Source organism: Cornus florida, unplaced genomic scaffold, assembly GCF_030987335.1.
Source record: "Cornus florida cultivar Cherokee Brave unplaced genomic scaffold, ASM3098733v1 CherokeeBrave_3.0.0_Hap2_Chr07, whole genome shotgun sequence".
Lineage (NCBI taxonomy): Eukaryota > Viridiplantae > Streptophyta > Magnoliopsida > Cornales > Cornaceae > Cornus > Cornus florida.
The window spans coordinates 25054719-25080109 of NW_026775577.1; the positions used below are offsets into that span (position 1 = coordinate 25054719).

A 25391-nucleotide genomic window follows, 5' to 3' on the forward strand; every position below is an offset into this window, starting at 1 on the left:
GCAAATGGGTGAGTCCAACTCTAGTAGTTCCTAAGAAATTGGGGATTACCGTGGTTGAGAATGCAAAGGGTAAGGAAATCTCTAAGCGTACCACCAATTCATGGCGTGTATGCATTGATTACCGCAAATTAAATGCTGCTACTAGAAAAGATTACTTCCCTTTGCCATTCATTGATCAAATTCTAGAAACATTGGCCGGACAATAGTACTATTGCTTCCTTAATGGCTATTCGAGGTACAATCAAGTAGCCCTTGACCCATTAGACCAAGAGAAAACCACCTTTACTTGTCCATTCGGCACATTTGCTTATAGATGGATGCCTTTTGGTTTGTGTAATGCCCACCACATTCCAAAGGTGTATGATGTCAATTTTCTCGGACATGGTGGAAGAGTATCTAGAAGTGTTCATGGATGATTTTTCTGTCTTTGGGTCTTCATTTGATGTATGCCTTAAAAATTTGGATCTAGTGCTTAAGAGATGTCGTGAAACAAACCTTGTTCTTAGTTAGGAAAAGAGCCATTTTATGGTTTAAGAGGGTATCGTTTTGGGTCACGTCATCTCAAGGAGGGGGATTGAGGTAGATAAAGTGAAAGTGAAGCTTATTGCTGAATTGCCACCACCTTCAATGGTGAGAGAGGTTCGCTCATTTCTGGGTCATGTCGACTTCTATCGCCTATTCATAAAAGACTTTAGCAAAATTGCTCGACCCTTGTGCAACCTCCTTGCCAAGGAAACTCCTTTTGTGTTTGATCAAGCATGCCTAGACGCTTTTCATAAATTGCGTGATTTATTATCTTTTGCTCCTATCATGCAACCTCCTAATTGGTCATTGCCATTTGAAATTATGTGTGATACTTCTGATTATGCCATGGGAGCGGTTTTGGGCCAAAGAGTAGGAAAGCTCCTTGTGCCATCTACTATGCAAGCAAAACTTTCTCGGGAGCTCAATTGAATTACTCCACTACCGAGAAAAAAATACTTGTCGTAATGTACGCTCTTGATAAATTTCAATCCTATGTTTTAGGTTCTAAGGTGGTTGTTTACTCTGATCATGCTGCCTTGGGACATCTTTTGACAAAGAGAGAAACAAAACCTAGACTGATTAGATGGATTTTGCTTCTTCAGGAATTCAATTTTGAAATCAAGGACAAGAAAGGCACCGAGAATGTGGTTGCCGATCATCTCTCTAGGTTATCGATAGAACCTTTCCCTAGTCCATCAATTTGTGATTCTTTTCCGGATGAACAACTTTTCCAAGTTTCTAATGGACAAATGCCTTGGTTTGCCAACATTGTGAATTATTTGGTAATTGGCAAACTTCCAACTTCTTGGTCAAAGAACGAAAAGAATCGTTTCTTTGCCAACATCCGGAATTACTATTGGGAAGATCCTGTCTTGTACCGTTATTATTTGGATCAAATTGTGAGGAGATGCATTCCGGAGAGTGAAATTCCAAGTGTCCTTGTGTTTTGTCATACACTTGCATGTGGTGGGCATTTTAGTGCAAAGAATACCGCCTTGAAGGTTCTTCAAAGTGGGCTCTTTTGGCCCACTATCCATAGAGATGCCTACAATTTTTGCAAGTCATGTGAAAGATGTCAAAAGATGGGTTCAATGTCCAAAAGAGATATGATGCCCTTGACCAACATTCTTGTTGTAGAAATCTTTGACATATGGGACACTAATTTTATGGGTCCATTTCTTATGTCCTATGGTTTTCAATATATTCTTCTTGCCGTTGATTATGTCTATAAGTGGTTAGAAACATGTGCTACCAAAACAAATGACCATTCCGTGGTTATTTAATTCATCAAGTCTAATATCTTTGCTCGTTTCGGTATGCCTAGGGCTATGATAAGTGACGGAGGAAAACATTTTTGTAATCAATTCCTAAGGCATTTATTTCTTAAGTACTCCGTTACTCATAAAGTGGCCACTCCTTACCATCCTCAAATAAGTGGGCAAGTAGAAGTGTCTAACCGGGAAATTAAGCATATTCTTGAGAAAACGGTTAACACCACCTGGAAAGATTGGTCACGGAAGTTAAATGACGCTTTGTGGGCTTACCTGACGGCATATAAGACTCCCATTGGCATGTCTCCCTATAGACTTGTATATGGAACGCCTTACCATCTTCCGGTTTAGTTGGAACATAAAGCCTTGTGGGCGGTTAAGAAGCTCAATCTTGACCTTGATAAGGCTGGAAAGAACCGGTTGTTACAATTGAGTGAGTTGGAGGAGTTGAGACATAATGCTTAAGACAATGCCAAACTCTACAAAGAAAGAACTAAAGCTTTTCATGATAAGCATATTGTGAAAAAGTCTTTCGAACCCGGTCAAAAAGTTTGGCTCTTCAACTCTAGGCTGAAACTCTTTCCGGGGAAGTTGAGAACCAAATGGGAGGGTCCTTATGATGTCATCTCTGTTGCACCGCATGGGGCGGTTGAAATTCAAAATTTGAAAAAGGGGAACATTTTCAAGGTTAATAGACAGAGACTAAAAACCTACATTGAGGGACAGGTCTTCCAAAGACATTTGGAAGCTTCACATCTAATAGACCCTGTGTATGAAGATATCTAAAGATACAATGCAAATGGAAGAATTTTTGTCTGTTCGATCGATCTCAAGAAAAGTTCGATTGATTGAACATCATGCATCCAAAGACCTCTCTGTCCCATCGATCAAATTTGTTCTCAGATCGATCATAAGTCCTTAGATCGATCCAACCTTCAAGTTCGATCGATCTTGAGTTCCAACACTTAGAAAATTTTGAGCCTGCATCCACCTGCATCCAAAGACCTCTCTGTTTCATCGTTCGAACTTTTCTGCATGTTCATGCATGTTCGATCGATCGAACATCTTTTGAGATCGATCTGCCTTGATTGATCTGAGCATCTTGGGTTTGACCTTTTTCTTCCCTCCTTAGATTTCGAACTTATTTATTCAAAGCAGCATTACGTCTAGCTAGAGACGTTAAACTTAGCAATCATTCTATATACTTTCTTGAATTCCTTTTTGTTATTCAAAAAAAAAAAAAAAAAATCTCTCTTGTGCCCTTATGTGTAGTCATGCTATTTTTTCTATCGGGCTTGATCTCATATATCTCTTTCATCCTGTGATATATTGCCTTGGAATGCTTGATTATTCTTCTCCCATTTGATATTTGATGTGATTTTCCTAGTGTGGTTATTCAAGTAGGTTGTTGATTCTAAGTTTGGGGGAGACGTCTTTCGAATTGGATCATTACCAGGCTTCATGTCTTTGCCACCACGGTATACTCTTTCCATCTTTTCTATTGTTCTCATTGCACATTGAGGACAATGTGCGGTTTAAGTTTGGGGGTAAGGTGTCTTTGTTGTATTCTGCTTAAGTTGAACTTTAAATGCATGATTGAGATTGGAGATCCATTTTAGCGATGATTTTGATTTTTTTGAGGACTATATTGCTTAAAATTTAAAAATTGCTTGACTTGAGAGTCCAATACTCCTTGTATGCCTTGTGGATGCCATTTAGGAGTAAATTTTTCAAAAGATTGATATCTTGCTTACACTTGTGGTCCACATCATCATGATTTTGTGATTGTTTTAAAATTCACTCTAGGATTCTACACTAGCACATGTGCACTCAAGCATTCATTTATAGGGTACATGCTTTGTTGATTATTGAATTGGTTATATCCTAATTGAGCTAGTAGTGCATTGAAAGCTTTCATTCTTGATAAAGGTGGATAACAACCCCTTTTCACTAAGTAGCCGGGATTCTAGCCTCATCAAGCACTGAATTTCTCGCGCCGAAAGGTGGAGGGCCCAAACTCTAGGTTAATAACTTGACAAAAAAAAAAAAAAAAAAAAAAAGTTGCAAAAGCAATAAAAAAGTGAGGACTTCTCCCAAAAGGTGAGAAGTGGGAAATGATTAGATGGAGGTTGTTTTGATTTGTAGCCTAGTCGATTTGAGTTTGTAAGTCCGTAGGGGTGTTTAAACACCTAGTGCCCTAAAGCTGTCTGGTTTGGGAGTCATTGACCTAACGTTCGACCTCATGAATCGCTAGAAAGTTTAATAGATCAACACATTGCACCATGCTTCCATCTTTGATCCTAAAAAAAAAAAAAAAAAAAAAATTAAGTGAAAAGAATAAGCGCACCTAGAACAATAAAGCTTTAATAAAAGGTCCACTTTTTATCTTGATGATCGGTACTAGATTTGTGTGCTAGTTTGAGGGTAAGGATGTGATTAATTCTTTAGTTAGCTAAGATAGCAACACACTTGATGCCGGTCCACTCAAAAAGGATTCTAGAGTTGTTTTGATTTTCATGATCATTTTCTTGATGAGTGGAGGATCATACTTGCTTGCTTGATGTTGAAATTTTGGAAGATTGCTTAGAAATGTTTAAAGCATTGCATACTTGAGGTAGTTTTCTTCCAATGCTTGTTTACAATATTGGTGCCTCTTTTGAAAGAATAAGCTTAATATATGAGGATATCATTTCTGGAAACCCTCACGAGACTTCACTTGTCCACTAGCGGTAACCTAGGGGTTTAAAAGGCTTGTTGCATATGCTAAGTGCAATCTTGTTCCCTACGAAAGTGGCGTTATCCATTTATTACTTTCTAGTTCAAAGTTGTATAGTTATTCATTTCATTCCTTTACTTTCTAGTTCATTGCTAGGGACTAGCAATATTTAAGTTTGGGGGTGTGATGAGCGCTGAAAAGTGCGTATTTAAACCCCTTAAGCTTAGGTATTCTAGAACCTTTATCTATCTTATTTAACCGTTTTGTATTGATTTCGTGTTATTTCCATTTTCAGGTACTTATCCCCAAAATAAGCTAACTCAGCTAAATAAGAGCATAATTGAAGCAATTCTGGGATGAATCAAAGAAAGGAGCTAAAGTAGAGCAAAAGGAAGCTAAGGGTGGAATTTCAGCAACTTCGATCGATCTCAAGAAAAGTTCGATCGATCTAACTTTCATCGATCTCAGCACTTCAAGATGGATCTAAGCTATGTTTGTCCCTTTTCAAAGATCTCAAAAGTTCGATCGATCCAACTTCCTTCTATGATCGATCAAACATTCTTGTCCTTATCCAAATGATTGATCTTATCTAGTTGTACCACCCTACCAACCATTTTTGTCCTTTCCCAAAAATATCTTCAAAATATCTCAGATTTGTTTTTATCTAAAAAGGCTCCGCCATCGAGGATCGATCCGGCTTCAGTTCGATAGATCTTAGCCATGTTTGATCGATCCAAGTCTAAGGTTCGATCGATCGAACTTCCTCTAGTGCGAAAAAATTAAATTTCCAGCTAACAAAAAGTTGTCCCTTATCGAATCATTAGAGAATATTTGTTGTACGACCCCAGCTCATTTTGGGTGTCTTTTGACCTACCTATATAAGGATAAGGATTACTTTTTGTATCATATCATATTATATCACATCATATCATATCATACCTTGTAGAACTCTGAGGGAGGAAGCAAAGAAGGGGAGGAAGCTAGAGAAACCATTGGAGACTTTTCATCAACCAAGGAGCAAATTTCTTCCATGGAGCTTGCCCTTGAGGGTTGGAGGACATCATCTATGAGTGGCTAGACATCCTCTTGGGGTTAAAGTTAGCCCTAAGCATGCTTTATACTTCTTAATTTTTGTATTTTTGAGGGGATTTGTATTGTGATTCATGTCTTGACACTTATATATATATAGATCTTGCTTATTCAATGATTTATGTGGTTTAATGCTTCCAATTGATCATTTCATTCTATCCATATGTCTATGTATGATAGAATAGATGTTCATGTGTTTGTCTTTATTTTTTGTGTTATTGATACATGTTTATGTGTATTGATACTATAGATCTAGAGATTGTCAAGACATAGTGCTTAATGTCATGTTCTTGTGGTTTATTTGATGGTTCATACTCATTGCTTAATGGATTGTGCCTCTCCCTTAGTTTAATTAATTTAATTCATGTCATTAGCTTAGTTGTAGTGTAGTTGTTAAATAGGAGGAGAATCCATGCTTGTTGTTGATGTTCCATACTTATGAAAAGCAAGTAACATGTATCTATAACCTTGTGATGTGTTTGGATTGTGAGCTTAAAGAAAGGATTAATGGCTTAATTTGATATGTTGTGCTATCCACCATATTGTTCAGACAATATATGCTTAATTTGTCATCCATGCTTGTTGAAACAACCACATACACACTATTTGTTGCAATACATGCCCTTCCCCTCATTAATCATTCATTAAAGGTGTAGAAAAGCTATGCTTAGTGGTGATCTCTAAACCCTAAGATCTCTTTCTCTTTTATTCTCTCTATTGCATTATTGCTTACTTTAATTTAATTTGCATCTAATTAATTCAACCAACCAACCACTATTTTTATCACTCGACCTACTAACTCTAAATTTGATTCCTCAACCTAGTACGACACTCACTCCATTGGGATGATCCCTACTCATCTTAGCTATATTTTTAGTGAAAGGTAGTAGTGGCAATTTCTAAATGTAAAACTTGGCCACATTTGCATATAAACTTTCGGGGTGCGACCTCTTAGCACCACACCACACCTTTTAATTCATCCTCACACAAATTTGTTTCTACTGCCAATGGGACTTTGACCCTTGTTATTGGGGAAGGATCTTTGACACTCACTGATAATCTGCATTTAGATTTTGTTTTAGTTGTTCCATCTTTAGATTATAATCTTTTGTCAGTTTCCCAAATAACCACAGCTTTATCTTGTGTTGTCATTTTTTGGCTAGATTTTTGTGTGTTTAAGGACATCCAAACAAAGCAGACGATTGGTTGTGGTATTAGGCAAGGGAAACTGTATTACTTGGACTTGATGTCCAAAAGTTCTGATAAGCTACGACAAGCATTGACAGTGGATGGTTCTGAGGGGGAGAGAAAAAAATTTGAAATCTGGCTGTGGCATCGACGTCTGGGGCATGCTTCCTTTGGTTATCTGAAAAAATTATTTCCTAGTTTGTTTGCAAACTGTGATGTTTCTAGTTTCTGCTGTGATGTTTGTGAACTAGCAAAAAGCCACCGTGTTTCGTATCCATTATGTTCGCATAAAAGTCCACTTCCTTTTATGCTTATACATTCTAACGTTTGGGGTCCATCCAAAGTCACTACTTTAGGTGGATCCCGTTGGCTTGTTACTTTTATTGATGACTGTACCAAGATAACTTGGTTCTGCTTGATGAAGTCCAAAGGTGAAGTGAATTTATTATTTCAGAAGTTTCAGAAAATGGTTGAAACTTAATATAATGCACATGTTTAGGTTCTCCGTAGTGACAATGGTGGAGAATATTAGAGTTTTGCCCTTCAATAGTTTTTGGAAGCATGTTGAACTATTCATTAAACCACTTGTTCCAATACATCCTAGCAGAACGGGGTTGTAGAGTGAAAAAATCGACACTTGTTGGAGGTTGTTCGTGCTTCATTGATAGAAGTGCATATGCCATTATCGTATTGGGGAAAAACACTTACCTCTGTAGCATATCTCATCAATCGAGTACTTTCCAGCTCTATTGCCTTCCGGACACCATTACAGGCTCTCACTAACGTAAATGTTGCCCCAACTGTCCCAAATCTACCTCCTCATATCTTTGGTTGTGTAGCATTTGTACACCTCCATAAGCATCAATGCAACAAGCTAACTCCTCGAGCGTTGCGATGTGTTTTTCTCGGATATGCTCCTCATCAAAAGGGGTATCACTATTATCACCCTCCCACTCGATGAATGTTTATCACAATGGATGTTGTCTTATATGAAGACTCGATGTAATTTTCCTCTGCGTCTCAACTTCAGGGGGAGTACCAGAACGAAATTCAGACTCTAGATTATGATTATCACATTTTTTAGGATGACGATTCTAATGTTAACGACTCACAAGTTGGACCAACCAATCAAGAATCAAGCGAATTGGAATCGAGTGGTATAAGTTTGGATCAAAGTGGTGATGAACGCCCATAAATGGAAAGTATGGCGCCAACCCCATCATCATCTGAGTTCGAGTCCCTCGCAACTGATATCTCAAACCAATCGCCTACTGAGGATATTCCTGATTTAGTGCCTAAGCCACTCAAAAAACAATTACCACCGCGTCATACTAGAGGTATTCCTAAGCCCACATAAGAATCCGAACTTTCTAGTAAAGTTAAGTATCTCATGAGCAATTATGTGTCGAACCATCGTTTGTCAGAATCAAATTTGTCATTTGTAAATCAATTATCTACTGTATCTATTCCTAACAGTGTGTAGGAAGCCTTAGTTGACCCTAAGTGGAAGGGAGCTATGAACGAGTAGATGAAATCTTTGCAGAAAAATAAAACTTGGGAACTCATTGATCCTTCTTCAGGAAAGAAACCAGTTGGATATCAATGGATTTACAGTGTGAAGTATAAAGCTGATGGCATAGTTGAACGTTTTAGAGCAAGATTGGTGGCAAAAGGTTACACCCAAACCTATGGAATCGATTACACAGAGACGTTCGCACCTGTAGCCAAAATCAACACAGTTCGAGTTTTGTTGTCTTTAGCTGCGAACTTGGATTGGCCATTGCAACAATTCGATGTGAAGAATACATTTCTGCATGGTGAATTATCTGAAGAAGTCTACATGGATCTCCCACCAGGATGCATGATACTCGAAAAGTATAGTCAGAAGGTCTGCAAGTTAAAGAAATCATTATATGGGTTGAAATAATTTCTAAGAGCATGGTTTGGAAGATTTACAAAGTCTATGATAACCTTTGGTTACCGTCAGAGCAATTCAGACAACAAGTTATTTCTGAAGAAACAATAGGGTAAGATCACTGCACTCATTGTATATGTAGATGACATGGTGGTTATAGGGAATGATTCTGAAGAAATGAAGGCTCTCAAGAAGTACTTGTCCAAAGAATTCGAAATGAAAGATCTAGGTCCTTTGAGATATTTTCTTGGGATCGAAGTATCTTAATCTAATAAAGGGATCTTTTTATCTTAAAGAAAATATGCCTTAGATCTATTATAAGAGACTGGCATGACAGCATGTCAACCAGCTGAGACACTAGTGGAAGAAGGACTGAAGTTATGTGTTAAATCCAACCAAGTACCTGCTAATAAAGGAAGATACCAAAGACTTGTAGAGAGATTGGATCTGTAAAGACTTGATGTACTTAGCACACACGAGATTCGATCTGGCTTATGCATTGAGCATTGTGAGCCAGTTTATGCATGATCCTGGAGAGCAACATATGAATGCAGTTATGCGCATTTTGAGGTATTTGAAATCTGCTCCTGGAAAAGGAATTTTGTTCACTAAAAATGCTGGTTATCAAAACATAGATGCATATACTGATGCTGACTGGGCTGGAGCTATAAATGATAAGCGATCTACTTCTGGTTACTTCACTTTTTGTAGGAGGTAATCTTATTACATGGAGAAGTAAGAAACAAAATGTTGTTGCTCGCTCGAGTGCAGAAGCTGAATTCAGAGGTATGTTGCTTGGACTTTGTGGTTAAGACTTCTCTTGTGGGATTTGGGTTATCTACCTGGGTAACCTATTTGACCAAATTGTGATAATAAAGCAGCATGTGATATTGCCCATAATCCAGTTCAATATGATCGTACAAAACATGTCGAAATAGACAGATTCTTCATTAAGGAGAAGTTGGATGAAAAAATTATGGAGTTGTCTAAGATTCGATCTGAGGATCAACTAGCCGACATTCTTACCAAAGTAGTCTCAAATTAAGTGTTTTCAAAAATTTTAGATAAGTTGGGTATGTGTGACATCTATGCACCAACTTGAGGGGGAGTGTTGAGATTTTATCTCTTGTAGTACAGTTGTAAGATTGAATTATTTACTCCCTGATTTAGGACTAATTGGTAGGTAATTAGTTACCTATTTTAGCTAGGTCCTATTCTATAAATTGGATGTAATACCATCAGTGAAAATATTGAATATAATTTTAATCTCTATATTTTTTCACTGAATTTCAAGAGAATCTGAACTAGAACAGCAGGCGATGGAAATTGAAAAATATGGGTTTTGATTTTTTGAATAATCTGAAATGGTATGCCGATATGGGTTTGAACTTCTGATTCTTGTAGATTTTGTAGTTTGCAGTTGCAGAGAGAGAGAGAGAGAGGGCAAGTTCAGAGAGAAACAGTGTGAGAGAGAGAGAGAGAGAGGGCAAGTTCAGATATATATATATATATATATATATATATATATATACTTTATATTGTAAATATATATACATATATATATATATATATTTAAAAATGATCATAAAAAAATTATAATTTGATGGAATTAAATCAATTGTTCTTCTAGCATTCTTATATTAATCTAATCTTTGGATTTTTTTGTTTAGATTGTGTTATTATTATTAGTATTATTCTTAAAAAAATAAAAATAAAATTAAAAAAATGGAGGGATTTTTACTTTTAGATATTTTTAACAATCTCTGTTGATAGACTCTGTGTTTCATTATAGACAGTATGCTGTTGCTTCACTTAGTTGAATTTCATGTACTCCATATTAGAATTTTCTAGAATCCCTTTAATAGATTTTGAATTTTTGATCACATTAATTTTATTCTCTTTTATATCATTTTGTTTTATCTCTCTTTTTTTCTTTTGTTTTTTTTTTTTTTGGTTCCTTTTTTGACAAGTTATTTTAGATTTTTGTTTCTTTTTAATTAGGTTTATTTTTAATTTCCTTTTAATATCTACAACTTAACTTGGAATATGCCTAATATTAATATTACTGATGCAAATATGAATGATGGGAATGATAGTTGAAAAAGAATGGAAGTTGTGTCAAAAAAATACCATTTTGCATGAAATACACCACTGGAGTAGAATTGCTAAAATGTTGAATTTTGACGCTGTAACACCTGTCAAAATATAAATTAAACATGCAAAAATAATTTTTAGCATTGGAGATGGTGTAAATGACTTTCTACCCTTTATAAGAGTAGGGTAAAATTATTATTTTATAAATTTTAGTCAACAGATTTATCCCCAAAAAACAAACAATTTTATTCCTCATCAAATATAGCTTTTATTCTCTTTCTCATTGTCATACAAAAATGTTAGAGAGTATAGTATATAATATAAAAAAAAAAAAAAAAAAAAAAATCTATGTCTACTCTTCTCAAAAGCCTACTGGATTCCATTCCAACTTTTGTTAGTACCGAGGCATCTTTTGAGGTTATTTGAACTGCATCAGCTTGAATCAATAGCCACATTATTAAAAAGAATCTTGTTCAATTATCCACCTGAATCAATACCCAAACAAGTCCCTTTCAAACAGACAATGCTTGGGTATTCCTTAAGCAACCCAACACAACCTAAATGTATTTTATGTGTGTACCAACATTACAGTTTTATCACAAATCGTGAAAACATTATTTTACCCCTTTTTCTTCCTTTGAGAGACGATCACTTTCGGTTTAACCTCTAAAACGATAGGTAAAGCTTATCTTTAATTATTATTTTTTTCTGGATACTTTCATACTGGTATTTAAATTGCATTGAGTCACACCAGCGAGATGATGAACATCATCCTCCTAGTGGAGGATTTGAAAAATTATTAAAAAGTCTTGGTTGATTGATACTTGATGGACCAGATAAATCTAAAGTATCTGATTAAAAAAATGATCCCATAACAATATATTAATATAAAAAGAATAAATCTCAATATTAACTTTTATTAGATTGTCTACTAGTTAAATCTAACGCCTCAAATTAAAAAAATGATCACACAAAAGTGTATAAATATAATACAAAAAAAATCTTAATATTAACTTTTATTATATTAGTTCACAAAATGTCTAACGAATCTGGACAATCTAATAATTTCTTTAAGAATCTAAACATGGTACATTTTTAAAACTGACGTGGTGGAGTAAGATGTTTTGCGCACTTAAGGCCCACTTTATTAAAAAGAATTTGTTCGAATAGCGACGTTTCACCACTGGGGGGGGGGGGGGGGGGGCCTATATATATGTATGTAATATTCAGATATATATCATCCTAGCCTTCAAAGCCTAAAATATTTCCTCCAGTTAGCTCTCCAATTTCTATATCCAATCTCTAAGTTTCTCAAGCTTCTTTTCTGCAACCATGCGTCGTTCCGGAGGAGGTATACTTCTGTAAATTGAAATTAGAAATTTAAATTAGAAAATTCATACACATGCATAAGATATTATTACGAGTCTTTCACTCTTTTAACACTTTTCATTTGCGTGTTTTTAAATGGAATAAGACTAACTCATGGTTTGCGGTGTATTACGAGTCTTTCACTCTTTTAACACTTTTTATTTGCGCGTTTTTAAATGGAATAAGACTAAATCATGGTTTGCACGTCACGGTGTAACGGACTCGGTGTAACAGACTCGGGTGAATATCGGTATAAACCCGGCTAAACCGGTTGGTTCATCGAAATATGTAACGGTATAAGACATTTGAAAAAAAGTTACGAACCGATAATTACATCGGACCTTTGAAAAAAAGTTAGAAACGCATATAGACTAATACAGCATGGACTAACCTTATTGAAGTAAACTTTTTCTAATTATATGTAAACACATAGTACCTTATAATCACATATTTATAAGTATCCCGTAACTTCTTTGATCTCAATCATTAATTTACAAAATTGTTACAACTTTGAAATGTTGATCGATGACATAATATTTCTTTTTCTTAATTTATTTTCATTCGACATCATTGGAGTCTTTACCATCATTACCAAAAGAATGGTGTGAGTTACTTTGTTATGTGTAATTAAATTGTTCATATTGACATTAGGTTTCCAAATTTATATTTTTTTTGTTACGTTTATATATATATGTATACACTAAATTTATGATCTAATATTTTGGCATTCATATATTGGCCTATATAATATTTCTGCAGTAAGGGCACCTCCACCTCGCCCTGTACCTCCACCTCCACCTCCCCCAGGTATTTCTTCTTCTAGTTGCTTGCTGATTCTGAAAGCTTACAAGTGTCACGGGCTACACAATAGATCCATCTTTTTTAACTGTCTTTCTTCCTTCTTGGATGACTGTGCGTGCTATGTGGTTACTGCAGCTCCTCAACCGCCCAAACAATTACTTAAAGAAACCGGTAACTCTTTCTTGAAGGGTAAGTGAAATGCTTTTCAATGAGATAAAGTACATTGCATCTGAATCCTCTACTGTAGCGGGTCTCTGGTGTAGTGTGAACAAATGTGTTAAAAATCACGATTCAACTATGTTAAAATTATTTATTCAAAAAAAAAAAAAAAAAAAGTTATCTTAAAATTTCTTTTCAACCCTGTTACTTTATGTTTCAATACATTAGTTTATGTTTAGATTTAGAACAAATGTGTTAAAACAACATTTAAGTGTGTTGAAAATCTCTACATCACGCTAAAGCAGGACTCGCATTATGCGATAAAAAATTCTTCTGCTTTTTGAATACTTCTTGTCCTCCTTTCTTGCTTGAATACATGTATGTTGTCTCCAGTGGTGTAGCAAGGAATTTCTTTCAGTGGGACAATTTTTAATAGCAATAATATATATATATATATATATATAATTTGAAACAAAATAATATATGTAAAAATTAAAACATTGATTCATAACATTTCTATTTAGCACATCCACAACTAAAAGCTTTGAATAATAATATAATTGTCAACCGTACTACCAATTTCATGGTAATAAATAAAAATAAAATTGCATGATAATTGATAACCAATTTCATTCCAAAAAATTTCATCGTAAGAAACATTCTAAATAACTGCCATGTGTCAATCAATTCATAATAAAAATTCATTCATATTAAAAATAAAATAAAAAGCAAAGATATGAAGATAATTAACCTTATAAGTTAAAACCATATAATCCAATCAATTGCAAAATTTGACAGGGTAAGTGAATATGTAATTTCATTGATTTGGGTTACAAGCTTACCAAAAAAAAAAAAAAAAAAAAAATTCGTAAGTCATATTTATAGAATAATAATTAGTAACACAATTACACAAACTAAAATTTGAAAGAACAAGTCCTAAAATAATTTTTCTAATTAAAATTATAATATCAAATAATAATCGTAAATTTAGATGATAAAAAAATAATAATACGACTTACCGAGTTTCTGTCTACTGGTAAAGTAGTATGGTTGCTCCGCTTGTTTTTTTTGGATTGTGAATTTGTGAAATATTGAAGACTCACGAAAAGAAAAATATTGAAGACTGAAAATTTGAAAATGCGATGGAAACAATGCAATTGCTTGTGGTAAAGTAAAAAATGTGAGAATATCTTGTATTTTTTGAAAAAAATAGGAAATAATATAATATTTTGAGAAAGTCAAAAAAAATATCATATTGTTTGGGAAAGTAGAATATACTGTAATATTTTGAGAAAGTGAAAAAAATATTATATTTTGTGAAAAAGTGTAAAACCGTGAACGAACTTTTGAATATATATAGTAATATATGTGGCACTCTTAAATTTTAGTATACATATATAAAAATCTTTTCATAAAAAAAAAATTTAAAAGTTCAGTGGGGGCTGTTGCCCCCACTTGTCCCTATGTGACTACACCACTGGTTGTCTTGTCCGCATGCGCATATATATATATATATATATATATATAAATTATATGAAGTTGAGTGCTTATGAAAGTGATCGATTTTCCTAATTTCTTCGAAGGCGCGGCTTACGGTGCTGGATATGCTATTGGAAGTCGTCTGACAGAAAGAGGTGTTGATGCTGTGTTGGATCCTCCTTCTTCTAAATTTAATATGGAACTGATATATGAATTTGATACAGAAGGAGGTTGTCGTGCTGTTTTGGTTCCTAAAGCATGTATGTCTTCTCTCTTTCAACCACTTTCTAATAAATTTATTAAATATCTTTACAAGTAAAATTTTTTTAAGTAAAAAAATGTTACAAGTTTAAAAAATAAAATAACTTATTGAAAATGTTATTTATTTATTTATTTGTATTGTTCATAGTTACAGTGCTGTTGTTACAAAGTCGAAAAGGAAACACCAAATTTGATGTTTATGATTTTGGTCTTTTTTGGAAACAAACATGAAACTATTCTAATAAAAATTATCAAGCGTGTTTATATGTTTTACTATGCTACATTATACCATCTTTATTAAAAAATAATAATAATAAAAATAAAAACAAAACAAAAACAAAATGAATATCAAACAGGTCCTTAATAAGTTGTTGAATTTAATCAAAAGCAAGTATGTATATTTTCACTTAAGCCAGTATGTATATTTTCACATTAAAAAAGAAAAATAAAATAAAAAATTCTGAACTCCACTCTTTGTAGAACTTGTAGTAGTGGGAGACTTCAACTCCTTTTGGAGAGTGACTATCTGATAAAAAAATAAAAAATAAAAATAAATAAATAAGGAGGTTAGGTCAATGTACGAAATTTGTCTGAGGGGAGTTGATGTATGTAGTCTATGTAGAGCCTTACCTTCATATTACAATAAAATAACTTTATTGTTGGGCTGAGACCCCCTCTCAAAATAATAATAATAATAAATAAATAAATAAACAGAATGACACTGTTCTTTTCTTAATTACTTTAGGTAGTTGAATTGTGTTGTCGTTCATTTATATTGTGTGGCGGAAAAATTTAGTTTGTGGTACATATAATAGTTGAAATTATAAAATTGTATTTTTGACCATATAAGTAATACTATATATGTAGCTTTATTGTCTCATTTCTAATACTGGAGTCCTAAATTATGTGTATTGGAGTTTTGACATTTATTTTATTTTGTGATTTGGGGATTTGTGCTGCAGGGCCAGACCAACAAGGGACTTAACCTTGTTATATTGAATGAATGCACAAGGAACACTGGACCAACTAGGCACTGAACCTTGTTATGTTATAAAATTTAGGACTGGGAAATGGATATTAATAACGTACTCTTCAACGTACGGTGAATGATGTATTAAAATAATGGCTATAATGCCCTTCTTTAATAATGGTGCTTTGTTATGGTTTCATCAAATACTGTGTGTTAGTCTAGTATGTAGATGGGCCAATATAAAGAATACGCAATCACAATGTTACTCACTCATGCCAATTGTTGTCATCATATCAACACAATGGTAAAAGGTCAATTTGGAGGCCGTTGGTGGTCTATATTCATGTATAAATTTATCTTGTTTGAGTTTATTTTGTATAAATTTTAAACAAAATATGATGAGGGTGTTCACCACTAAATCGGCCAAGTCAGCCGATTCAGAAAATGACTAGTACGGTTTGTTGTGGTCTAATAAATAGTCGTAAAAGGTTAATAAGGAGGCCAATATTGGTTGGTTTATATTCATATACAATTTTATTTTGTTTGAGTTTACTTATGTACAAATTTGAGGGTAAATTATACAAATTTTTTCAATAGTTTGTCATAATTACAGGGGCCTCCCTTATGATTTGAGAAATAACTTGGTCCTCCCCTAAAAATAAAACTAACCTACATGAACCTCTCCTCTGTTACAAGTGAGTTGTGTAGCGGAATAGGATGTGGAAGTTTGTATTTAAAAATAACCTAAATGGGCACGGGTGAATAGGTTTTACTTACTCCTTTATCTAATTTGTTCTTATTTTACCAAAATAAAACTAAAATCAAACTCACAAAGCAAAAATAAAGTACAAGTAAAGTAAATAAAGTTTGAGAGATGACACTAGGATTTTTAGTTAGGAACCCTCGATTGGTGGAAATCAACCAATCGTTATGGGAAAAACCTCGTAGACTATGTTGTCCAGAGCAAAACGATTCACTATGTTTGAAATAAAGTACATTGATCTTTGACTAAGGCTCGCACCCTATCATTCTACTAAAAACCAATCGCTGACAATCCTTGGCTTTGCAACTCCCCCGTCCAACAATTCTCAACCTCAGGCTTACTCTTGATCTTTGTATAAGGATTGCTTGTAGATTAAACAATACTTCATGAATGTTTTCCCATTTTCTTCAAATTTGAATTTGATGAATAATGAATAAATTCTGCTTTTCAAAATCTCTTGAATGAAACATCCACAATCCACTTGTCACCCATTTAGGCCTCCTCACAAGGCTTAATCACAAGCCTACACTTGTCACCAATCCAAGCTAACAAGTGTATCAATGGTTAGTCAACAAGTTGCCCAATGAATGAGTGACACTTATCACTCTTTTTTTTTTTTTTTTTTTTTTTTCTGTAATGACCCGGTTATTTTCATTCATTTCATTTTCTCAGATTTTCACGGATATTTTTTTTCCGTTGATCTTTTCCTTTCTGAGTTTGGTTTCTTACCACTTAATGTCATCTTGAGTGCTCGGGGATGGTTTCCGAGACTCTTTTCCTTGGATTGACGACTCTCCTTGAGGATCGAGTCATTTTCACATTTTCACTTTTGTGACACTATTCATTTTTCGTCTTTTTCTCGGTTGTCACTTTGTTGGCATAACCTCACTTTTCATGTTCGGATTTGATTCCGATTTTGCATGCAACCATGATATTTAAATTCCATACTATGTGCATTTTTCACTTTTTTAAAAAAGCATGCTAAGTGCTTACTTTTCTTGTAAAGGGTATAGACGCATAATTTTTTTGTAATATTCTAGACTTTTGGGGTTTTTGTGTAATTATTGTAAAGTAATTATTTTTCGTCTTAGGGACCATTTTGCAATTTAATTTGAAAGATATTTTCAAAAGGACCTTTTTGCAATTTTTGGAAAGTGTGACAAGTGTCACACTCTCATGGAGCCACTTGTTGGCATTGGGGTGGAGGGACTTGGAGGCATCATCTTGTGACATTTGGAGGGTGGAGATTCACCCACTTGTTGGCCTAAGATTGGTGCACTAGTTGGCTTGGATGGTTGACAAGTATAGGCTTGGGATTAAGTCTTGTAAATTACTTTTGGGCCACTTTAGGATTATGGTTTTAAAAAAGGGTTTTTGAGCAATTGACCAAACTAGTGTGTGTTGACCATGGTGTAAGATCACATTGTGAGTGGAGGATTTCTAATTCCTCCACTCACACTCATTTCATTATTTCATTTCCTTCCTCACCCAAAACCCTAGCATCCATGGATGGAGCTTGAAGCCTTAAGCTTTGACCTTAATTTTTGAGAGCCTTCCATTGATTTCTAAGCTTGACCTTGCGAATACTTTTTGTTCCCCTCATCCTCCTCTTCATAACCCTTGAAGGGTTTGCCATTTTGTGTTGATTTGCCTTGGATTCTAGAGAGACACTTCTCTAGTGAGGCAGGGGATGTTATAGGGTTATATTTTTGTTTCTTGCATACTATTGATGCTTATATAAGTTGTATGTATGTCTTTTGTTAATTTGATAAATTAGTGATTTATCATGTCTTGCATATAATTCATTTTAGACTTGGTAAATGGCATGGCCATGAGTTGATCTTTGATGTATATTAATTTGGGATGATTTGGATGAGTTTTCAAATCTAAAGATTAAATGGATTTAATTTGATTTAAATTTTAGTAAATTGTATTTTACTTGTATTCCATTTTAGACTTGAGATATGATATGATCATGATTTGGTGCTTGATATATATTAATTTGGAATCATTTGAATAACTTTTGAAATCTAGAGATTTAATTAATTTAAATTAATTAAATTCTATATGATGCTATCTTGCTCATTTGACACTTTTGATTTGATATATGTAATGAGCTTGCTATATTGTTTAACATATATTAATTTGAGGTTATTCGAATTTGATTTGAAATCTAGAGAATTTGATTATCTTGTTTAATTAAATTCTATCTAATGGCTCCATAGATCTATTGGTATTTTAGAAGTTGTTTCTATATTCAAATCATGGACTTGAACGTATTATGTATTCACTTTGTTGTGTTTTGAGCATTGGACAACTTTGTTGTTATATTTATATTCATGAGAACATGTTTTCTTTATAAAATATATTGATACCATGTGTAATGAATTGTACACTTTGTAATTGATATTATATATGCCATTTTAGAATTGAAACTCTAAGGCATGGATTGTGTGGTTTCAACCTACTTGTGCATGGAAGGTGGTTTTCGTGCATTATATAATTACGTATAAGTTGTGAACTTATTTGATTATTTTGGAGTTTTGGGACATTGTTACAAGTGACATGGCTAGAGTTTGGTTCTAGTGCGAGAGGTATGAGTTCTCGCCAATTGAGATAGTGCGCACTAGGGTGGTCTTCCCAGTGGGTTAATGCCCGGAATAACTATTTTGTTCTTGACGAAAATCCGAGACGTGATGTCCAAGTCTTCCACTATTTGTTTACGCATTCAATTCCAAGTTAACAATCATTTTTATATTGTAACTTGTGGTTTTGGTTATTAGCAATTTTGATATTGTTAAGTACATCCATATTTATGATTTTAATGAATCATTTTGATGTTGTTAAGTACATCTATATTTATGATTTTAATGAATTATTTTAATGTTGTTAAGTACATCTATGTCGAGGGAAAAAAACTCCCTCCAATAAAAAGCGCACACGTCACCACTACCCATATCTACATTCCAAGGACATATAAGGCCCATCATGCTCAAGCCCAAGTTGAGGGTATTTACAGCCCAAGACCATTGTTATTTGTCCTCCAACTTCCATCAAGGCCGAATCAAGAAGTCATCAGCCCAGCTTATGAGTATTTAACATCCGGCCTGTTACTCAAGCCCAGCCGGATCAAGATATATTCGGCCCAAGAATGCACAAGTCCTACCATTTGAAGGATTTACTGTAGAAGGAAAATTCTGATAAGAAGTTCTGTACAAGGCAAGTTCTATGTATGGAAAATTCGACAATGGAAAAAACTCTATTAGAAAAGAATGGTTATATAGAAAGAATTGGAGGGCAAGTAACGCGAGTCCTACCATAATCTTGCAATCTTTTGTATATAAATAGAGGCTAAGACCTCCAATAAAGGATCAAGCAATTCTACGCTTCTCTACACACTGTTCTTATTTATTTTTATTGTTTTTGAGTGAGTTGTTTTATTTCTCTCAATCATTATTGGTTGGGCGAAATTTTGCACCTACACTTTGGTGCCGTCTGTGGGAAACGTATAGAAATATACTCCCACTTGTTCTTCAAATTAAATCCTTTAATCGTGTCTGGAATGTCAAACGGAAAGTCAGCAATGAATCAACAGATAGAATTGATGCAAAAGATGCGAGAAGAGTTCTTGCACCAATTTGAGACACTCCGGCAAGCAAACGATACAAGTGTCGCCCAGATAGCTGCGCTTCAGCAGCAGACTTATACGCTGCACACGGCCATGGCCAGGCTAACGCCACAACCACCACCAGGCGATGCTGCGGCACCACCCCTCACCCGGAATTTACCTCCGGTTCACGAGCCTCCAGCCAACGAGACACCACCCAACGGGGCTCGACCTAGTGAGGTTCAGCAAAAGCAAGGGACGAGGTCCGAGACGGTTGCTTCGGATAATCTCCCGCATCACACACAGGACGAACAGGCCGAGTCCAGCCATAAGCTTATGGTATGGTCCAATGGCGTTCTAGATGGCGCACGTGTACAAGATGCCTTCGACGAAAAGAAGCTCTTGAGAGTCCAGACACCAGCCTAGATGGCTAGAGAGCACAAGAACTCCTTGGTTAAGACCCCCTTTACTGACGAGGTGTACCTTGTGGAGAGGCCGAAGAAGTTCACTATGCCATCCTTCACCCAGTTCGATGGGGCAGGAGACCCCTCTCGGCATCTCGATCATTATGCGCAAAAGATGGCACTGGACGATCATAACGATCCGTGGATGTGTAAGGTTTTTCCTACCAGTTTAACCGGAGCAGCGTTAGAATGGTTCAGGAATAGGCCACACAAGTCTATCCCTGACTATGAGACCTTGTGCACTATGTTCTTAGCCCAGTATTGCGGAAATAAGAAGTAGAAGAAAAGTATCGCCAGCCTTTTCACCATAAGGCAAAGGAAGGGAGAAACTTTGCAAGATTTTTTATCCAGGTTTAACATGGAGGCCTCGGAGATAGCAGATTGCCATCCTGCCACGGCAATCGAAACATTTAAGTTGGCAATGATCCAGGGAACCAAGTTTCACACATCCTTGGTCAAATATTCCCCCCCGGATATGCAGACTTTGAACGCTAGGGCACAAATCTACATTCGGTTGGAGGAAAACGTAGCTCACCGTGCACAGCACGCTACCCTCGTCACAGAGGAAAACAAGTCTCGAGAGAAAGCTGCGAGCACAAGGATGCCAAAAAGGTTCCTCATACCGCCACACAAGTCACCCAAAGCATTTGAGAAAAGGCGAAGGACAGAGGACAGGCTTACCCCTCTCCGTACTACCTTGGCGCGCCTATTCCAAGAGAATAAGATGAGGTTCGCGACTCCTCAGCCCATGAAACAACCCTTGGAGCAGAGGGACAAAAGCAAACATTGTGCCTACTGTAGAGATTATGGGCATACCACCAATGACTGCAGGTCCCTACAGCGACACGTAGAAAGCATGATAGCGAGAGGAGAATTGGTGGAGTATCTCGCCACGAAGGAGCACGTAAAACCTCGGGAGGTTAACCCTCGATGGGTAGAGGGCGGTTAGGTAAAGGTTATCCATGCTATACACGGAAGGTCAGAGGATGATGAAGAGTCTGAAGAGTTGTACAGATCCAGGCTGAGAGAGGCTCATAAGTTACGAAGATTGTCTTCGGTAAACACGGTTGCACCAGGCAGCATCAACATTGGATTCGGTAACAATGATCTTTCTAGAGTCCAGCGCCCGCATGAGGACCCCTTGGTCATCAGCCTCCTGGTAGCGAATTACATGATCAGGAGAGTACTGATAGATCCGGGAAGTAGCGCCAACATCATTACAAAAACAGCTTTTGATCAGTTGGGGGTTTCACCATCGTCTATCAGGCCAACTTCCGGCCCCCTAGTGGGATTTGATGGTACGAAGGTGAATCCGCTTGGGGTGATCGATCTATCCGTTACTGCAGCAAAAAGAACTCTGAAGGAAAACTTTGTCGTGACAGAGATTCATCCATCTTATAACCTCATTATGGGGAGAGGTTGGATCCATCGTATGAACGGAGTCCCCTCTACACTTCATCAAGTAATGAGGTGTTTATCCCCGGATGGCAGGGAGGTAATCGACCTCTGGGGAGACCAGGTTGCTGCCAAAGAATGTTACATGCTAACGTTACACGAAGCAAAGAAAGCGTCGAAATCACCTCAGTCAGAGGCGAATCCCAAAGACGCAATTAAATAGCAGTTACAGTATCCCTTGCCCAAGTATCTCAAGGCAGAGGAAGAAGCCGAAGCTAAAGCACCTACCGAAGAGTCCCTCGAAGCTATAGAGGTAGTCCTCGGAGACCCTCAGAAGACCACCTACATTGGCTCATCTTGCACAGCCGAAGAGAAGGAAGCATTGATCAGGGTCATTCGGTGCAACTCGGATGTCTTTGCCTGGGATCACTCGGACATGGTGGGGATCAATCCTACAGTCTCATGCCATAGTCTGAGGGTTAACCCAGAGTTCAGGCCAGTCAAGCAGAGGCACCGACGATTCGCACCTGAACGGAATCGCAGAATAGCCGATGAAGTAAATAAACTATTACAAGCAGGATTCATTCGAGAGGTGCAATACCCACAATGGCTCTCAAATGTAGTAGTCGTTCAAAAGAAGAATGGAAAATGGAGGGTATGCGTAGATTATACCAACCTTAACAAAGCTTGCCCAAAAGATAGCTTTCCTCTGCCCAAGATTGATCAAATGGTGGACGCTACGACGGGTTATGAAAGGCTCACATTCCTCGATGCATACTCCGGCTATAATCAGATTCCCATGAATCCTGAAGATGAGGATAAAATCACTTTCATCACAGAAACGGGCACTTACTGCTACAGAGTGATGCCCTTCGGTCTAAAGAATGCCGGAGCCACCTACCAGCGACTTGTCAATAAAATTTTCAATAATCTGCTGGGAAATACAGTTGAAGCCTATATCGATGATATGGTGGTCAAAAGTATACGGAAAGAGGACCACCCGAAGCACCTCCACGAGGTCTTTGATACTCTCAAGAGATACAATATGAAGCTGAACCCCACTAAGTGCCCCTTCGCCGTCTCGTCAGGACAGTTCCTTGGCCACGTCGTAAATAAAAGAGGAATAGAAGTAAGCCCAGCTCAGGCAAAGGCACTCATACAGAACCCGGAGCCGAAGACCCGCAGGGAAGTGCAAGTTCTAACCGGCCGAATTGCGGCTCTCAGTCGGTTCATATCCCGATTATCTGATAAGTATAAACCTTTCTTTGATGCTATTCGATCAAAAAACAAAGATACGTGGGGACCTCAGCAGCAGGAAGCTCTCAATCAATTGAAAAGCTACATGACAAAACCCCCAATCCTTTCTGCTCCAATGCCCGGAGACACTCTCATCCTGTACCTGGCAGTATCAGCTATAGCAACAAGTGTAGTGTTGATCAAAGAAGGAGGCAAGGTTCAACACCCAATCTTTTACACAAGCAAAACGATGACGGATGCCGAGACACGGTACAGCAAGACAGAAAAGGTAATCCTGGCATTAATTTATGCCAAGAGGAAACTTCGACATTACTTCGAGTCTCACAGCATAGTGGTATTTACAAATCACCCTATACGGGCTATCCTAGCTAAACCAGACCTGTCTGGTCGAATTACAAAATGGGCTATTGAACTTAGCTCTTTTGACATCACCTATGCACCGAAGGTATCTCACAAGGGGCAGTCGGTAGCGGATTTCCTACTAGAGTACGAAGATCAACCTGAGGAACCGACACTTCAAGAGCCATACTGGGAGTTACGAGTTGATGGCTCTTCCAACCGAAAAAGGGCCGGGGCCGGGATTGACATCACAACACCCGAGGGTACCAAGCTGCAGCAGTCAATTTTGCTAGATTTCCCATCTACTAATAACGAGGCCAAGTATGAGGCGATGCTCGCCGGACTTCGGCTAGCTAAACAGCTACAGGTACGATATTTAAAAGTTTTTAGTGACTCACAGCTTGTGATCAATCAAGTGACAGGGCAATATTCTCCCAAGGAGGAACGTATGAAGTCGTACAAAAATGCTGTAGAGAGTGCTATCCGGGAGTTCGATCAAATCGAGTTCCATTAGGTACCACGAGATGAAAATGCTGAAGCAGATCGATTGGCTGCAGCCGCATCATCTTCAGATGAAGAGTTGATTCGGCTTGTTCCAATCGATGTTCTCGAAGAGCCCAGCATTAATCCCCAGCAAGAGGTGATGGTGATCCCGGAAGTACCACGCGAGCCCTGCTGGATTGATCCAATCGAGGCCTACCTCAAGGAAGGGGTTCTCCCGAATCAGAAAGCTGAGGCAAGGAAGCTCAGGCTTATCGCGGCTAAGTACGCAATCATCAATAACCAATTGTACCGAAGGTCATTCTCCGGTCCCTATCTCAAGTGTTTAACCCCTACTGAGGCTCTCACAATTCTAAAACAAGTTCATGAAGGAGATTGTGGAAACCACTCCGGAGGAAGATCCCTTGCACACAAAATTCTAACCCAGGGGTATTTTTGGCCATACTTGGCTCGGAATGCCGAGGAATACTCAAGAAGATGTGACAAGTGTCAGCGCCATGGTCCAATAAAGCATCAACCTGCCGAAGGTTTGCACGTCATGGCTAATCCATGGCCGTTCGCCCAATGGGGGATTGATATAGTAGGACCGTTACCCAAAACCATGGAAAAAAAAGAGCATGTGCTTCTGGCTATGGATTACTTCACCAAGTGGGTGGAAGCTGAAGCCTTCTCTAGCGTCACCCACGAAGAAGTAAAGCATTTCATTTGGAGCAACATTATTTACCGGTTTGGGGTACCGAAAGTCATCGTAATGGACAATGGTAAGAACCTCGATAACAGAAGTACAAGAGTTCTTTAGTGAACATGGAATCCTGCAAAAATTGGCTGCAGTTAGTCATCCACAAGGCAATGGGCAAGCTGAAATAACTAATCGCACGATATTCGGGTGCTTAAAGAAAAAATTGGAGAAATTGAAGACAAAGTGGTACGAGAATCTCCCTCAAGTGCTCTGGGCTTATCGAACCACTCCAAGACGGCCCACGGGAGAAAGCCCATTTGCTATGGCATATGGATCCGAAGCTGTCATTCATACCGAGTCCATAATCCCAACCCTTCGGACATCTTTGGTACTGGAAGGGAACAATGAGCAACAACTCGAACATAGCCTTGATCTTGTGGACGAAAGGAGAGATGCGGCAGCAATTCGGCTCGCGGCATACCAACAGCAGGTGTGTAACAGTTATAACAAACGCGTCAGATTCAGGAGCTTTGTGGTAGGCGATTGGGTT

At 37.1% G+C, this 25391-nt stretch overlaps 1 protein-coding gene across 5 annotated transcripts; it reads left to right on the forward strand.

Annotated features, from left to right (window-relative positions):
• The first annotated feature begins 12036 nt into the window (after positions 1-12036).
• LOC132266836 (uncharacterized) lies at positions 12037-16207 on the forward strand. 5 transcript variants are annotated; one of them, XM_059767828.1, is made up of 5 exons: positions 12044-12149; positions 12926-12973; positions 13103-13156; positions 14710-14865; positions 15829-16207. In XM_059767828.1, the coding sequence occupies exons 1-5, from the start codon at positions 12131-12133 to the stop codon at positions 15849-15851; spliced, it is 300 nt and encodes a 99-aa protein (XP_059623811.1). In that variant the 5' UTR covers positions 12044-12130; the 3' UTR covers positions 15852-16207. The 5 variants fall into 5 exon arrangements, with proteins under 5 accessions (XP_059623808.1, XP_059623811.1, XP_059623812.1 ...); XM_059767829.1 differs by having other exon boundaries at positions 13103-13138; XM_059767825.1 differs by having other exon boundaries at positions 12037-12149; positions 12926-13156.
• Positions 16208-25391: the final 9184 nt, after the last annotated feature.